This window comes from Macrobrachium rosenbergii, chromosome 43, assembly GCF_040412425.1.
Source record: "Macrobrachium rosenbergii isolate ZJJX-2024 chromosome 43, ASM4041242v1, whole genome shotgun sequence".
NCBI lineage: Eukaryota > Metazoa > Arthropoda > Malacostraca > Decapoda > Palaemonidae > Macrobrachium > Macrobrachium rosenbergii.
Genome location: NC_089783.1, coordinates 47672866 through 47689624, shown reverse-complemented (window position 1 = coordinate 47689624; position 16759 = coordinate 47672866). Strand labels below are relative to the sequence as shown.

Below are 16759 nucleotides of genomic sequence, written 5' to 3'. Positions count from 1 at the left end.
GTGAGGGTGGTCTTGAATACCTTGTTGATTAATAATCGAGAGCAGTGAAGTTCGTTTTCCGTTTCAAAAATTCCGCCGTTTTCTTCATGAGGTAAACAAGGCGGGAATTGAAGACGAAACAGTACATTTGGAGCAATGATGAAGTCAGGGTTTTTAGTATTTTTTTTTTTTTATTCATTTTCCTAGACTAACTAACCATAGTAGCTTAATGCGAATCAGAATCTTACTTGTATTGGTTTCTTTGTTGTTCAGTAATTTGATCATATTCAGAGGAAATTATATATAAGTAAAAGTACAATTATGGCTTCAGTTTCATCAGAAGAAGAATTTTACATTCGCACATGTTCTTGGGAATCATTTCACAGCAGGATAAATTATCTTGTCATTTAATGCATGACTGACATTGGTTCTATTTTAAAAATGTGGATGCATGACAGTGTAAATCATTTTTCATGCATACTGTAGTTTATATTGGTTTATTAACACAATATGGTACGAAATTTTATACATTTAAAGAAATTTGTTCTACGTTGCATGTAGAATGTAGGCCTACTAAGAGCCATTTGATGACCTGTGTAGGCTACTAGCACTTTATGGCTGGTCATATATATATATATATATATATATATATATATATATATATATATATATATATATATATATATATATATATATATATATATAATCTTATATATAAAAGTGAATGTTTATATGTGTGTATGTTTGTATACTTGTAGCTTTGTGCGCTATAGAAATCCGAACCGCTTGGCCGATCTAGACAAAATTTGCCAAGTGACCATCGTTTAACCCAACTTAGAAAATAGGGTCGTTTTCATAACCCTTCCTTTTCCCTTTCCCCCTTCCCCCTTCCCATTGTAATTGATGTGATAACATCTTGACCGATCTAGACAAGATTTGGCAGGTGGCCATTATTTAACACAAATTAGATAACAGGGTAGGTTTCAATCCCATACCCCCTTCCCCTTCCGTCTCCCCTTTGTAATTTATGTGGTAAATAAACTGTAAACTGTACGGGTTTATCATACCTCATTTCATGTACTCAATGCCATAGAAATGTATTATTGAAAATGCTTTACTTTCCTGTGAGTAATAATTCTGTATTAAGATTTGTGTTTATGGTTTAGTGGGGGGTGTATTTAGGTTTAGTGGATATGTGTGTTTAGGTTTAGTGGGGTGTGTTTAGGTTTAGTGGGGGTGTGTATAGGTTTAGTAGGGGTGTTTCAGTTAAGGGGGTGTGTTTAGGTTTAGTGGGGGTAAATGGGACAGTCACCACAGTAATGTCCGGATAAAATGAACAGTTTCCACAGTCATACCTGATAAAAAGGGACAGTCAGCACAGTAATACCTGGATAAAAGGGACAGACAGCACAGTAATACCTGAAGGACAGTCACCACAGTAATGTGTAGATAAAATGTACAGTCACCACAGTAATACCTGGATAAAAGTGACAGCCAGCACAGTAATACCTAGATAAAAAGGTCATGCAGCACAGTAATACATGGATAAATGGGACAGTCACCACAGTAATGTTTTGATAAAAAGGAACATTCTCCGCAGTAATACCTGGATAAAAGGGACAGTTCTCTACAGTAACACCTGGATAAAAGGGACAGTCAGTACAGTAATACTTGGATAAATGGGACAGTCACTACAGTAATATCTGGATAAATGGGACATTCAGAACAGTAATATTTGGATAAAAGGGACAGTTAAACAGTAATATCTGGATTAGACACTAATATCTATAATTTTTGGCATTTTATTTTTCACCCCTTCTCACCCAGCCTTCCTATCAGGGCTGAACTTGGGCTTAAAGGGCATCAGGCTTGTCACTGTTCATCTCGCCAACCTGGATTCATCTCGCCAACCGGTTGAAATCACCCCTATGGATTACCCTTTGGTGACAGTGATGTCTTACCCCCACAGTACAGTATTCTTTTTCTGATAGTAAGTCATATGTATACTGAAATGAGGTGTGATAAACCTGTCAAGTTTGTTTGTTACTAAATTTAGTTACCCTAAATCTATGGACAGAACTGGCACCGTGATTCATTTTCACACATTACCACAGGTGAAAAATAAGAAACCCTTCCAACCATTGACGAAGGACTGATACAGAGTGTGAGAAGTCACAAATATTTACTACAAGGTGCCAACCGTTGATGCTCCATTCAGTCGTTATGCCTTTAAAACTCACTAAAAATGCAGGGGACACTGATAAACACCACCTCAGATCCACACCTGTCAGGTGTGGATCTGATCCATTTATATATGTATATATATATATATATTTTAAAAATCACAATAGACTCTCAGGGGACATTGCTGATAAACAGACCATACCCCACCTCAGATCCACACCTGTCAGGTATATATATTTTAGCCAAATAGTTTTATAGATATATATATGTTCTTGTATATATATATTTGTATATATATATCAATAACTTGAAATAAATATATATGTTTCTTATGTAATAATGATATATATATATATATATATATATATATATATATATATATATATATATATATATATATATATATATATATATATATATTGTATATTGAGGTTACTCATGTTTTTGTTTATATTGTATGGTCTTTGTATCCAGTATTTTACATACATGTACGAATCTTGTAAGCTTAAGTAGGTACAGGTTCAGACATGTATATTTAGGGGCAAATTGCTTTGCAGATATATCTGTATATGTGAAGGATAAGGAATTCAGTATTTTAAATTTAATGATAATTACAAAATACCAGTTATAATAGGCTTTTAAGTACTTTTATATGGATTTGTGCTACACTGTAAACTACGTGACTTTAATATGGATATGCGCTACACTGTAAACTATGTGAGTTGGCCCTGAGGTACCCTGTTGTGCAGCTTATATCCTGTGTTCATTACTTACTGAAAGGGGCAGACCCACGAGCTGTCCGTTATTGTAGATGTCATTGTACACCCATTCCTGAACCAGTCAATTGCACTAGCCAGAGCAGCTACCACCCAATGTGTAGCCCATTACGGTGAAATCACGATCTAAACTACATGGGTCCTGTATCTTCCTTTCTTGGGCAAGACTGTCTACCCTCACTCAGGCCAGGAGCCCTATTGCTCTGTCACCCTTATGCCAGATTAAGTGGAAAGTTAGCACTGGAGTTATTGCAGCCTTTGGTCACAATAGCCACCAGGAACGTGGCATTTCTGTATTGGTTATTCAACTCGTCAGTTGACAGAGACGAACCTCCACTTAAGACATGAGTTATCTGAGTGAAAGGTGATTTATATTTCCATAGGAATAAATATAAGATTTTTAAAGTAATTTTTTATATTTCTTATGTATACAAACAAAAGCTGTTTAATTTATTTCAACATCTCACCTTGGACCTGAGGCAAAAGGAAAGAGTGCTCCAGTACAGCAGAAGAGCGAGGGTTATTCTTCCATTCCCTCACAAAATCTCCAGTTGTTGAACAAAAAAATATTTAAATGTTTTATATCTTTTCACAGAACTAGTATACTTTGTGAATGTTGTTCATGCTAAGGGCACTTAATTATAGGGAATGTGTGCCACCTGGACTTTGACATTGATGTGGAGGTTGTCATCATCTTCCCAGTAGGTTGGTTTGAGCTTTCTGATAGATACCCAGTCTTCATGGCCAAGTAGCAGTATTTTAAATGCTTTGTTTTGACATTCAGTGACTGGGTAAGGTCCCTGTATTAGGGCACAATGGGAGGTTTGTATACATCATTCTGGAGGAAGAGATTCCTGGTAAGTGCTCAGCTGACTTGTGATATAGTGTTTCCTTATTGTTCCATAGGTTTAGATGAAAGGCTGAGAATTCCTAAAGATCTTTCTGGGCTCGACCTGTGTCACCCAGTGAAATGGTTCCAATAGCACTCATTTCTAGGCATAAATATTGCTAAATATACCAGAGAAAAAAGCTTTTGAGAATAGAGAGATCTATCGGACGAAGGCCTGTGATAGTGGAATCCGCTCACCCCTAGTGCATACCAACACCGTTATGGTGTTCGCTCCGGGGGTAGTAACCCCAGCATTGTGGATAGCTTTTTCTCTGGTATATTTAGCAATATTTATGCCTAGAAATGAGTGCTATTGGAACCATTTCACTGGGTGACACAGGTCTTCCCCCAGAAATAGATTTTCCTTTGTCAAAATCCCTTTTCTTAGTCTTGATAATTCTTCTTTTGGATGGGTGTAGCTGTTGACAGAGAATTCATCCAGTACAGGGATGGTCTAGTCAAATACCATTCTGCAGGTGAGGCATTTTCATTTCTGTAGGGGCAGTTCACAGAACAAGACGACCCAGGGTAGCTTTGTCTTCCATTCAGGTCTGTTGCATCAAACAATGAGAGCCACCTTTAATGATTGTGTTTTCTCACCATGCCATTGGCAGCTGGGATGTATGCTTTGATGCAGTGGTTGTTTAAACTCACTTAATTGACCAAGGCTGTTCATATCTTGTCATTGGGGATGCTGGAACCGCTGACCCAGCCATCAAAGTGTGCCACAGCACAGACATTTGCTGTTGCTTCCATCTTATGGATTGGCTCCTGCCATCTTGTGGACCTCCAGCAACTCATCCACCTTCTTCAGTAGGTTTGTCATTGGCCTTCCCTTGGCTTCGGGAATGATGGCGCACATATTCGTTGAAAGATGGTGTAACCAGATTTCTGTGGCAAGGTTGACCTACTTCAGTCTTTTATTGGCATCCAGCTGTGACAGTATGACTAGGGACACGAGCTTGTCCCAAGACGCCCCCACTGATGTATCCCTAAATGGAGTATTCAGGAGATAAAAGGCTTGTCTGGCACAGGTCGTCAGTGTTAGAAAGAGTTCTTCTAGCAGGAGCGTGTGCAATTCTTGTATGCGATTCTCTCTCCTTGTACATCCAGCAAGTGTGTGATATAGGAGAAAAGGGTGTCTGAGATCTTCTCAAGGCTTGAGCTTGAGACATTTTGGATGCAGAATTGTATCTCTCGTTCTGGAAAGCAGACAAATGGCTCAGTCATAAATGAGGCAGATGGAGATTTACTGTGTTTGTATTTGCAATTTTATGTAAAGACATGTGTTGATAATCTTTTCTTTAAAAGACAATGTCTCTAGCAGCAGTTTCAGTCTATTTAGACACATAGTTGCCAGGGTTTCATGTAAGGATGTAGTTTTTTATCTACAGTGCCAGTGAGTCAGTCTTCAGTTTTTTTACTTATCTTGTATGAGATTGTTTCTCCAGCAGTACAGTAGTCTTGGCTATATTTAGTCTGTTAGTTACTAGGGTTTGGTGCAAGGTCCATCATTATTTACCTTGCTGTTGAGTTGACCTTTTTAATGCTCTTGAGAGAGCTAACCAGAGCTTAAATGTCACATTTAGTCCATTAGTGACTTTTTATATTAGTAGCCATGGCTGTATTTATCAATTAGACACCAGGATTTGATGTGATAACTGTACTTTGTCTACAGGATTTGCTGTGATAACTGTACTTTGTATACCAAGTGGAAGACAACCTTGAGCTTTTGCAAGAAAGCAAGCACAGTATTCAGTCCATTAGTGGTTGTTTGGTTGGCCAACAATGCTGGTTTACCAGCAAGGTTCACTCCAGGGGATCTCTAGTGTCATTAGATGCTTAGAGTTTACTAATACAGTATCAGGATCAGACCCACTTTAGACATATGTGGAGGGAAATTTACAGGTGGTAGACCCCTGTTTAGCTTATATTGTGCCTTCTGAACTTGGCATGTGAGTTTCTTCATTTCAGCAGGTAAATTGTAAAGCAGCTGTCTGAAGTTCATTTATTATCCTGATGTTTCGGTAGTCCATGCTACCATTAACTCAGGGTGAATAGCCTGTGGGGTACATACATGGAATATTGATACCCGAAAATAGGTTTACAAAGAAGGGGGTGGCAACCTTTTTTGCATGAGCTCATTCAAGGAGCTCTCCTACTGGCTGACTAATGGGGGTGCTGATTGGTTGGCACCAAGGGGGGACACTACTCACCACTCAAGGAGGAGGGCAGCTGTTGATTATCTCAGGGGCACACCTTGTTGTTCTCCTGGTGTTGGTGGGAAGGAGGAGGGTCCCCTGAGTAACATGAAGTGTGGGTTTCAACCAAAGAATGATAAGGGCCTCCTTGTATCAGAAGCAGCTGTGGTCCATATTGCCATCTAGGATTACACTGCCATGTTCTCTCATGCAGTGGTGGTATACTGCCCAATCATGTAGGTGAATGGCGACCCTTTTAGAAAGGCGAGTCATGGTCATGCCGATTTGTGAATGGTAACATCCACTCTCTGGGCACAGTATTTGGTAGACTACTACCCTCCTCTTCGTGGGATTGCTGCTGATGGTGGGGTTGTTCTTCATGAGGAATTGGGCAGTCCTCTGATCCTTATAGTAGATTAGAAGGTCAACCATAGTGTTTGCTTCAGCAGGGGTTAAATGAGCCCAAATTATGATTTTCAGTGCTGCCTCGTCCTTCTTATACTCTGGATTCATACATCCCCTGTAGAATAATTATATGGTCTAAAACTTCTCTAATACTTTAGCTTACTTGCTAACTGGACATCCAGGGGATTTATTTCACGTGCCTTTTTATATTCAGACAAATCTGTAATCTTCTTGATATTAACAATAAAAACATTACTAATGTCTTGTAATTTTTCTATAGCCTATAAAATATTACAAATTACTTAGAGATGCAACTTCTTTCCAAGCCAGGAATCAGGAAGCCCATCCATCTGTGAAAGATTGCCAAAACAAATAATGAAATTGTCATTCAGTGATTGTGAGAAATACCTGGAGAAGGTTCTTCAAAACAGCAACTCCAACTTGGAATTAAGCGGAGAACAAGAATTAGTGATTGTTAGAAACACCTTAAAAAGGCTCATCTAAAACAACAACTCCAACTTGGGATTAAGCTGAGATTTGTTTCATGGGTTGGATACTACCTTAAGATTCGTGGATCTAAGCTGTCCATTTAGTTACTTCTCTATGTCGTCTTCTTGTTCTCAGCTTAATCCCAAGTTGGAGTTGTTGTTTCAGATGAGCCTTTTTAAGGTGTTTCTAACAATCACTACTTCTTGTTCTCAGCTTAATTCCATGTTGGAGTTGCTGTTTTGAAGAACCTTCTCTAGGTATTTCTCACAATCACTGAATGACAATTTCATAATTTGTTTTGGCGATCTTTTACAGATGGATGGTCTTCCTGATTCCTGGCTTGGGAAGAAGTTGCATCTCTAAGTAATTTGTAATATTTTGCAACTACTTGAGTGTTATCAGTTTCTTTTACTTATCTTGGGGATGAAAAAAAGATCACACAATTAATATATATATGCTTTATTATTTGTAAAGAAAGTGTTACAGAATATTTTCCAGGTTGAGATTAGTCGGAGAATTTTTCTCATTCTTGGGGTGTCATTATAAGTGTTTGAATGATTTGCTAACAATAACAAAATTACTTATATAAATTTCCATAACATCATATATTGCAATAACATTACATGTTTCATGACTGTTTTATGACTTTTAGTATTTGATAAAGAAGATAGATGTCTTTGTTTCTTAGTGATGTAGTTAGTTATAAATGATTTGTTTAACCAGACCTCTGAACTCTTTTAGGGTTCTTCTCGGGCTGGGATCTTAGTGATGTAAAATAATGTTAGTCTTTCTCCATCAAATATTAAAAAGGCACTGAAGATCCATTACTTTAAGTATTAGAATACATACTAAATGCCTTACAAATCAGAAAAATAAATAAAACCTAACACTTGCCTGGTAGCACAAGGAAATTTAATTGTATATATTAAGTCTTTTAAATAAATACAGTAATGTGATAATCTTTATCTTGGGTGATCTAATTCTTGGTTGGTGACATAACTTTGTTTCTTGATACATGGAACTGGAAATAAACTTTTCAGTACATTTTCCATTCCTAATAACTATATAAAATATACTCTGTAAATTTCATCCCATTAATAATATAATTAATGTGTCAAATTACTGCACTCAAAATAATCATATGGTTAGAATTCTAAATAGCCTAACCTAATTTGATTTTCTATTGCATTATGTATAACATCACTGCAAATTTGATTTTTTAAAATCTAACTCTCTCACTGGAATATCCTATGAAATCAAATATCTTTAATTAAGACTTGGTTCAAACCCTTAATTTATATGACCCACAATTTACTGTTTAGCAATGAATCACACAATTTACCATCTAGCAATGGCTCGCCTATCTTTAAAATATTTTGTTCATACTTTTAAGGATGATAATGGTGATAAATGGTCCATTCCATCTTAACACTTCTACTAGTAAACCACAAATACTAAAAACTAAGTTTTATGTAAATTTATATAATATAGATTTGACTTTATACGGCTGAATATGAAGCAGCAATCTCCCCATTTACTTCACAGATTTGCCATCATACTGACAATTTCACTTTTTTGTAATATATTGCATTTGGGATTTAGTCATTCTAGACCTGGAAGTACAAAGTAGTGTTTAAGAGTTTCTCTACACTGAAAACTTGCATTAAATTTTATAAAAGATAAAAGACTACTGAAGTACTACAGAATGTCTCATCATAAAAAAAGTTCAACACTGGTTTTACAGTAATTAGTTTAAATGATTTTGTAATATACTCTATTATAATATTTATACTCTATAATATTACAATATTTATACTCTATAAGATAGATGCATATTAGGATTTTGTACAATAATAATTCATTGATTATTTTGGTATAGACTTGGAAGTATAACCCTCTTAAGATGTACGGTTAATGTACAGAGCATCTGACATAATTTTCTTTAATTCACTATGGTCATCTCTGCAGCTAATTTAATACAGCCAACTCTATGCCAGTCAGATACTTATGCCAGGCAAACTTGATGCCAACCCACCTCAGTCTTTAGAGATAAATACAATTTCAGAGGAATGATGAAATAGTTATAGAAATGTTGCACAGTAGTACAAAAAGCATATCAAATTTCAAATGGCATAAAATGGGCAACTACCCTAGTGTGTAGGAAACCTGTGCACAAACAATCAACAAAGCAAGAACTCACAGGGAAACCTACATTAAAATTATGTAAGGACTAACAATAAGTACTAGGTAGAAGTTTGTTTTTATGCAAGTGTCATAACATTTGAGGAACAGAAAAGGGTAAGAAAACGTCAATAAAAAGTAGTCATAAAAATATGGTAACATCTCAAGCTTAATGATTTGAGGTGGCAGCTAATAGAGAAATTTTTATTAAATGATAATGCACTACACAATATACCATATTAAATAGAAAGTTTTTACAACTACCCTCCATCTCTGGTAAGGATGCTACTTTTGAAGTTGTACTTGTATAAATTTGTGCATTGTCCAGTCATTATTATTGCTGTAAGTACCTTGCATATCACAGTTAACCATGCTGACAAATATTTGATGAGCCTGGTGACTAAATTTTCTTTCAACACTGCTGATTTTGCTCTCATTTTGAAGTTGAGTAACTGTTAAACTTTGTGATTATAAAAAAAAAATAAAAATCAAGAAAGATTAGCTGAACTGAACCAAGAACAGTAGTTACTTTTCATAGATAAAGTTTTTAAAAGTTAACGTATAAATTTTTTTACATAGAAAAGTACAATAAATTTCTTTGTTATTGTCTTTTTTTAGTAATTATTCTCTTGGAATGGCCCCTAATTTTGAGGCAATGGAGTTAAACCATCTAGCACCTCCAGAAATTATCCAGAAATTATATCCAAATATTGTACAACATCAAGATATTTTATTCTAATTTTTTTATGGATGACATCAGAACCTCAAGGGGTAAAATTTGCACAACATTATTTGATATTGTCAGAATCTCAGGTTAAGGCATTTTAAATAGGAACTTGAGAAAATATCTGCCTCTCGTTGGCTAAAATAAAACTGACTGCGCTCAAGAAATGAATAAAACGTTGCTAGTTGAGTTTGGTAGAGAACCTCCCACAAAGTTTGAAGAGTCTATATGCATTCCATAAAGTCTAAAATTATAATCTTTCATATATGTCTTTCTGAATTAGTTATTTTTTTTTCTTCTTTACATGTTCATACAATCCTTTTATGGGCTGGCAATGAGTTTGCCTGGCATAGAGTTGCCCCATTCCCTTGACACATACTGTATTTAATAAGTTGTGACTGGTTCACAGTAACAATAATAAAAATTCACTACTGAACTATGACTGTAATACAACAACAATTTCGAGGATATGAGTATTTATTCTCAAGCAGCCTGAGAATTGTGTTTTCTTCAGTGTGGGTAATCTACAATAAAGAAGAGGTAAAATATCTAAAAATGCCTTTAAAAATGTTCTCAAATACTCAAAATTGTTGTTTTATTCATAGCAAAACCAAGGATGTTTAATAAACAATAGAAAAGTCACAAACTAATAGTTTTATGTTTTGTTGCTAATACCCAGCATTCTGCTTGGGTACATTAATAATTTCATCCACACTTTCAAGAAATTGCTATCTACTTATTAAGTAGGTGGTAAATTATTCCAATTCAAAGTAATACAGTAGACACCTTACAACTTTTCTTAGAATAAACAGCAGTGGAATGTACTGCATAACAAAATATAAAATCCATATGGTAAAAATTTATTCCCCCATGAAAATCAGGGCTTTTGTGTACAGTATAATATAAACTGCTTATTATACACTAATTCACCCTACAAAATACCCTATATAGTTACAACCTTGTGAGATCTATCAATATTTCTTGTCATAACCTTTAACTAAGCTGTAAGTCATTAATTAGCCTCCTAAGAGTACATAAAATAATAGTCTTCTAAGAAATTAAATATTGAGAATAACAATACTGAAATTAGGGAGTTTTACTATACTTTAGCTAAAAATAGTTAACAATATTTCAAAAATAGAATATAAATAAAATATGAAAAATAAATTTAAATTTTCCTTTTCATTATACAGCCCCAGAAGATCTATTAATGAGCTGATCCACTGTGTTGATTATCCAATCAACATATGGCCTTTCCTCTGGATTAACTTTCAAGATGTTTTTGATCAATTCTGTGAGTTCCTGTGAAACAGATGTCACAAAAAACTGTAAGTATACTCGAGAATTGAAAATATTGTGCTAGTAAGTTCATCAAAGATTAAAATCAAAGCATATAGGTAAGAAATTTTCTTACTAGGGTCATATTTGCCAAACAGAGTATCCATTAATATGGATTTGTCTAATACAGTATCTATTTAGAACCAAAATAAAATTTCATCCCATACCCATTACTTTAACATAGCTTATTCATCTGCCATTTTGCAAATCATAGACATATCAATTTACTAGGTTAGAAGGAGCTAAGGAACTCTAGATGCAAGTGCCATCCTACCAGAGAAACCTATCTTCTTTTTCTTTAAGTGGACTGACATGTCTAGGAGTCTTGTGCAATTCATGAAAAGGCTTTATTAAAGCATTGAAAAAATTGTCTTAATACAGAACTATATATTAAAACATACCTCAGAATAGATGTGTGTATCTGGGAATTTAATATTGCCACTGACAACAGCTAGGGCCACACTATCACCTCGCTCATAAACAGCATCAAAGGGAGATTTGTAAAAGCACAGTGCATATAACAGGCATCCTAAAGACTGGAAAGAAAAATGACAGTTCATTTAACTCTGTTGAAACATTTAAATTTATGTAAATTGCTGAATGACTTTATTGTAAGTATAATTCAGCTGACAAATGTCAACTTATATGAACTTAATATATAAATGATCTGTTGCTTGTTTTTAATAGTTATTTAACCAAGTATAATTGTATGAATGCATAGACACTCCAGTCTACAAATGACAACATAAGATAACTATAACAAAAAGTTGTGATGGTCCTGAGAAATTCCACTCAACTAGCATAGCTCATGTGTTTGGGTGTAAACGACCATAATTCACTCATTTTTTGTGATACCTTACTACTTTACACAGATTGTTAAAAAATAAAAGATTTCATTATTCATTTCATTGTAGAGAGAGAGAGAAAATAATAAAATACTGCAAGAACATGTTCAGACAAGATCAGCAAACACGCACACATACAACATAGTTTTTATTTCTTATGTCTGTAGGTGCTCTTACATTTATTTGTATTTTTGTTAGGATAGCCCATTTGTCCTTAAAGGAGTCAGTCATGGGGTCCAGCTACGGGCTTCATAAGACAGACCAATCAATATCAAAGCATTCTTTTATAGTTGAGTTGGCCAGAATACTGCCTTTTGACACAGTGATAGAGTATATAAGAGGACTCAAAGCTGGAAGCCTCTCTCCCCTGCCTACAGTAATTACTTCAGTATTGTACATTTACCCTTATTACATATATGTGGCAACAATGCTCGAGTCAGCCATGTTTGCTGTTACTCTTAGGCCTGCCAGTGTGAAAACACTCAAAGTTGGTTTGCTCTAGCCTCCAACTATCTATTGTACTTTTCTGCCCAAATGCTGAGGAAAGATAAGTGCATATTCTCAAGCCCCATAAAAAATTCAGCTGCTTATGTTTTTGGCAGTTAGGCATAACTGTCAAATTTTCTGGCCAGTGCATCTCTCAAAGTGGGATTCTGGATTGGGCTATTAGGCCTTTAGTCTTGGCTTCCTTTTTTAAATCACAGTATTTAGTAGTACTGACCTTGACATGCACTCCCAATATGTACAATACATACTTGTAATTAATAATACAGCAACTTAAAATAAGGCACCACCCAATATAATTTACGTATGTTGTACTTGGCTAGCTTTCAATATAAAATACCTTACCATACAAACATAGAAATGCTCCTGTAAAATTTTTTTAAAAGTTTTTGCAACAATACTATCATAGTTGGTAATATTTTGAATTTAGTGCTGTACCCCCACATTTGTATTTTAAATCTGATTTACTAGGCTAGTTCTTATAGAATAGGCTAGTTCTTATAGAATACCATAGCCTAAAAAGGGTGTATCATTATAGAAATTCGTCTAGGTTTATGCATGTCAGCCACTGTTGTGTTTGTTGCTTAATCAGATGTCAAGATCTCAAACATGTAAAACCAGTTTTATATATATTCATGGTTTTTCATAGTAGGATAGAGATTTTCCATACTTTATATATTAGTTGTAATGGTACTTCTGGTTCAATCATAATTTAAACGGATGACACCAATAATTATATCAGAGGAACATCACCCACTGAATCTGTCTCTCGCCTAGTTGTCATGGTCATGTACTTACAACAATGTTGGTCCTTGTCATAACAGTGTGCAATATTTACTGCATAAATATGGCTGGCATTGTACTGTTTCTGGTAGTTTTTTATTTTTTTCCTTGCTATGGAGCTTCTAGTAAACTAAACCAAAAAGTTGTTTACTCTACTCCAAACTGCATGATCCACTGTTTGCAGGCATAAGTAGACTTTGGTTAGTTGTCAAGCACATTGAAAATATGTAACATGGTCCTGGCAGCAAACCATGATGTTAGGGCTTGATTAAGACTAGTCTTTTGGGCCCAAGGTTTCAGTGGGAGCATGGTCGGCAAGTAGAGTACATATTTCTGGCAGAGCTCTTGCAGAAAATATTCCCCTCCATTTCTGAACGGATTCCACATCCTGCCCAGTACACCAAGACACTGGAATTGAAGATCTCCCAAAAACTGGGCAAGAAATGGACCTTCCCACTGAGCTTTTCCTTCTTAACCTGGGGCCTAGGGACACTGCCTTTGATTTTATATAAGAATGATCCCTTGAAAGAGAATCTGGGCTCTTTCAGGCAATAATGTGTTGAGGAAGACCCTATCAGGGATCACCTTTTTCCCCATGTAGTTCCTCTTTCTAATACAATGATGGTACATCATCAGAGACTCCCAAACCTTTGCTGGATGGTGACAATGTGGCTGCCCTGACCAAATCAGACTGGGTGCCTAATAAGGAGATAATGTTTGAGGGCTGGTTAGAGTTTTGGAAGGAGATATTACAATTTCAAGAAAGTCTCAATACTGAGCATTACAATTTCAAGAAAGTCCTCAATACTGAGCACCACAATATCAGAGACACTGTTCAGGATTCCCAGTGGGAATTCAAGACACTGAATTGGATGTTATCTCCAACTTTTCCAGTCTTATGAGTCTTCCAAAGAGAGGTTAGCAAGGATTTAAAAGCCACTTGTTCAGAGACTGGTTCCCTGTGAGATGTTTAGGCCAAAAAGAAATTGAGTCAGATGCCTAAATCTCTTTAAAGTCAGAAGACTTGAGGTACAACTTTCCAGCTTCCACAGTTAATATATTTATGACAGTGATAAAATCAATACAACCTGTTTTAGGCCATTTGTCCTCCCTTTACTAGAATACCGTTTTTCAGTGCGGATGTCTGCTTCTGCCAGAGATTTACCTTTTTTTAGGTAGAGCGGTTCATGGTGGTAGATTTCTGTTTCCTAACATTAGCAGTTATGACTTGGGCCATAAACGGATGGTCTCGCTTGTCAATTTTTCAAAAGTTGTATTTTAACAGAGATCTTTTGCATTCACAATTGATCCATGATTCTCTTTTCCTGCCGAGAGCAACCAGAGTTGGGTACAACAAGGTGAGTGCTGGTGCTTCCCCCTTACCCCCCACACCCATTTATATATAAAAACAAATATGTTTTCCATATACAAAAAATTGCCTGACATTGAGGCCACACCTTCTCTTTCCTTCAATTACGAACAAGGACGCCTAAATCTCTTTAAAGTCAGAAGACTTTAGGTACAACTTTCTGGCTTCCACAGTTAATATATTTATGACAGTGATAAAATCAATACAACCTGTTTTAGGCCATTTGTCCTCCCTTTGCTAGAATACTGTTTTTCGGTGTGGATATCTGCTTCTGCCAGAGATTTACCTTTTTTAGATAGTGGGGTTCATGGTAGTAGATTTCTGTTTCCATTTCCTTACATTAGCAGTTATGACTTGGGCCATCAATGGATGGTCTCATTTGTCAATTTTTCAAAAGTTGTATTTTGACAGAAATCTTTCGCATTCACAACTGATCCACGATTCTCTTTTCCTGCTGAGAGCAACCAGATTTGGGTACAACTAGGTGAGTGCAGGTGCTTCCCCCTTACCCCCACAAACCTCTGTATATAAAAACAATATGTTTTCCATATAAAAAAATTGCCTGACATTGAGGTCACCCCTTCTCTTCCCTTCAATTAGGAACAAGGAACAGAGTTCTCTTTAGAACGAAACTACATGTTTATGTAAGTAAACAAGCAATGTAGGATGACCAGCCCCACCACAGGCGACCCCTATTACAATTTAGCCAAGTATACTCTCTTCCTCTGATGAATATATGACCAGTCAATACTTCAAACCATTGTGTAAGGCATTTTAAGGCAATGGTTTGCATGCCTGGAACTAAATTCTTGAAAAATTTCATGTTCTACTTGTGAAAACTAACATAAAGCCACATACCCAAACGTCTGTTCTTTCATCAATATGACAAAAAGATTCTACATTAAAAAGTTCTGGAGGCCGGTATGGCATAGAGCTCCTTTCAGCTGCTTCATCCTGTAGTTTACGTGCTTCTGAACTCCCATTCACCTCAACCCGTGCCTTAGCCACAGACCCTAGAAGACATAAACATAAATGTATTTACCTTAACCTAATAAACCTACTTCAATCATTCTGTAAAAAATTAATGCCAACAACGTTCACAGTAATAAGTTTACTGCCACAGTAAAACAGTACTACAGTACTTGAAAAACTACTTATATAAGTATTCTGTCTTACAGTACATTTAAATAATTTATCCAAAATTTAACTGCCATAACAGCATTGGTTACAGAGGCACGGTTGAGCTACTACATGGAGGGGACAAAGCTGGTGCTCCTCGAAAATCTATAAGGGTATTGGACAACAACAAACTTGAGGAAATGATACTGAAATGGTACAAGCAGCAATGTACAGCAGGAGTCCACATCGGTGCTGAAGAGCTCATTGAGGCTGCCAAGAAATTGAGTGTTCATGCTGAACTAAAAGAATTCACAGTATCAGTTGGTTGGGCCTTTTGCTTCAAGTGCAGGTAAAGTATAGGCCAAAAGTGTCAGGAGAAACACTGTCTGCTGACAAAGATGCTGCTGCAAAATTCAGAGAAAAGATTTAACAGTGATTGAGGACGAAGGCTTGCTGCTATCTCAAGTTTATAATACCAACAAGACTGGCCGTATTTCAGGACAATGCCTGATCGTATATATGTTATGCGAGAAGAAAAGTGGGCAAAAGGCCACAAGATAAGCAAAGAAAGAATTTCCATCCTCTGCCGTGCGAATGCTGATGGGATGCACCGACTCAAGCCTCTGTGTGTCGGCAAGGCAAAACAGCCATGGTGCGTCCAAAACATCGACACGAGTGACTTGCCAGTTCTGTATGATTTTTTGAAGAATGCATGGTCACCATGCATATCTTTAAGCATTGGTTCTTCAATTATTTCATCCCTTCCATCATCAAGTACCAAATGAAGACCCTTAAGATTTCCTGGGACTGTGTTCATGCCCTACTGATTCCTCAATAATGCACCAGCTCATCCTGACATAAAAGGATTGGTTAGCGAATATGGCCAAGTTCATTGTCCTTTTCTTCCTCCAAATGCAACATCAATGATCCAACCAATGGATTAAGGAATAATTGTGGCAGTAAAGAAGCTCTA

The 16759-nt window shown here is 36.2% G+C and overlaps 1 protein-coding gene and 1 long non-coding RNA gene across 2 annotated transcripts in view; one reads left to right on the top strand and one right to left on the bottom strand.

Annotated features, from left to right (window-relative positions):
• Positions 1-16759, top strand: part of LOC136828871 (uncharacterized) — a 29208-nt gene that overhangs the window by 4028 nt on the left and 8421 nt on the right. Inside the window, exon 2 of the long non-coding RNA XR_010850246.1 lies at positions 11022-11156. This is a non-coding gene — a long non-coding RNA (uncharacterized lncRNA). The remainder of the gene's footprint in view (positions 1-11021; positions 11157-16759) is intronic.
• LOC136828869 (serine/threonine-protein kinase 16) overlaps positions 7367-16759 on the bottom strand; it is a 31498-nt gene continuing 22105 nt past the window's right edge. Inside the window, exons 7-9 of the mRNA XM_067087148.1 lie at positions 15526-15680; positions 11568-11702; positions 7367-11130 (exon numbers count right to left, since the gene is read on the bottom strand). Of these exons, the coding sequence (XP_066943249.1) occupies positions 11014-11130; positions 11568-11702; positions 15526-15680 (407 nt within the window). The 3' untranslated portion in view covers positions 7367-11013. The remainder of the gene's footprint in view (positions 11131-11567; positions 11703-15525; positions 15681-16759) is intronic.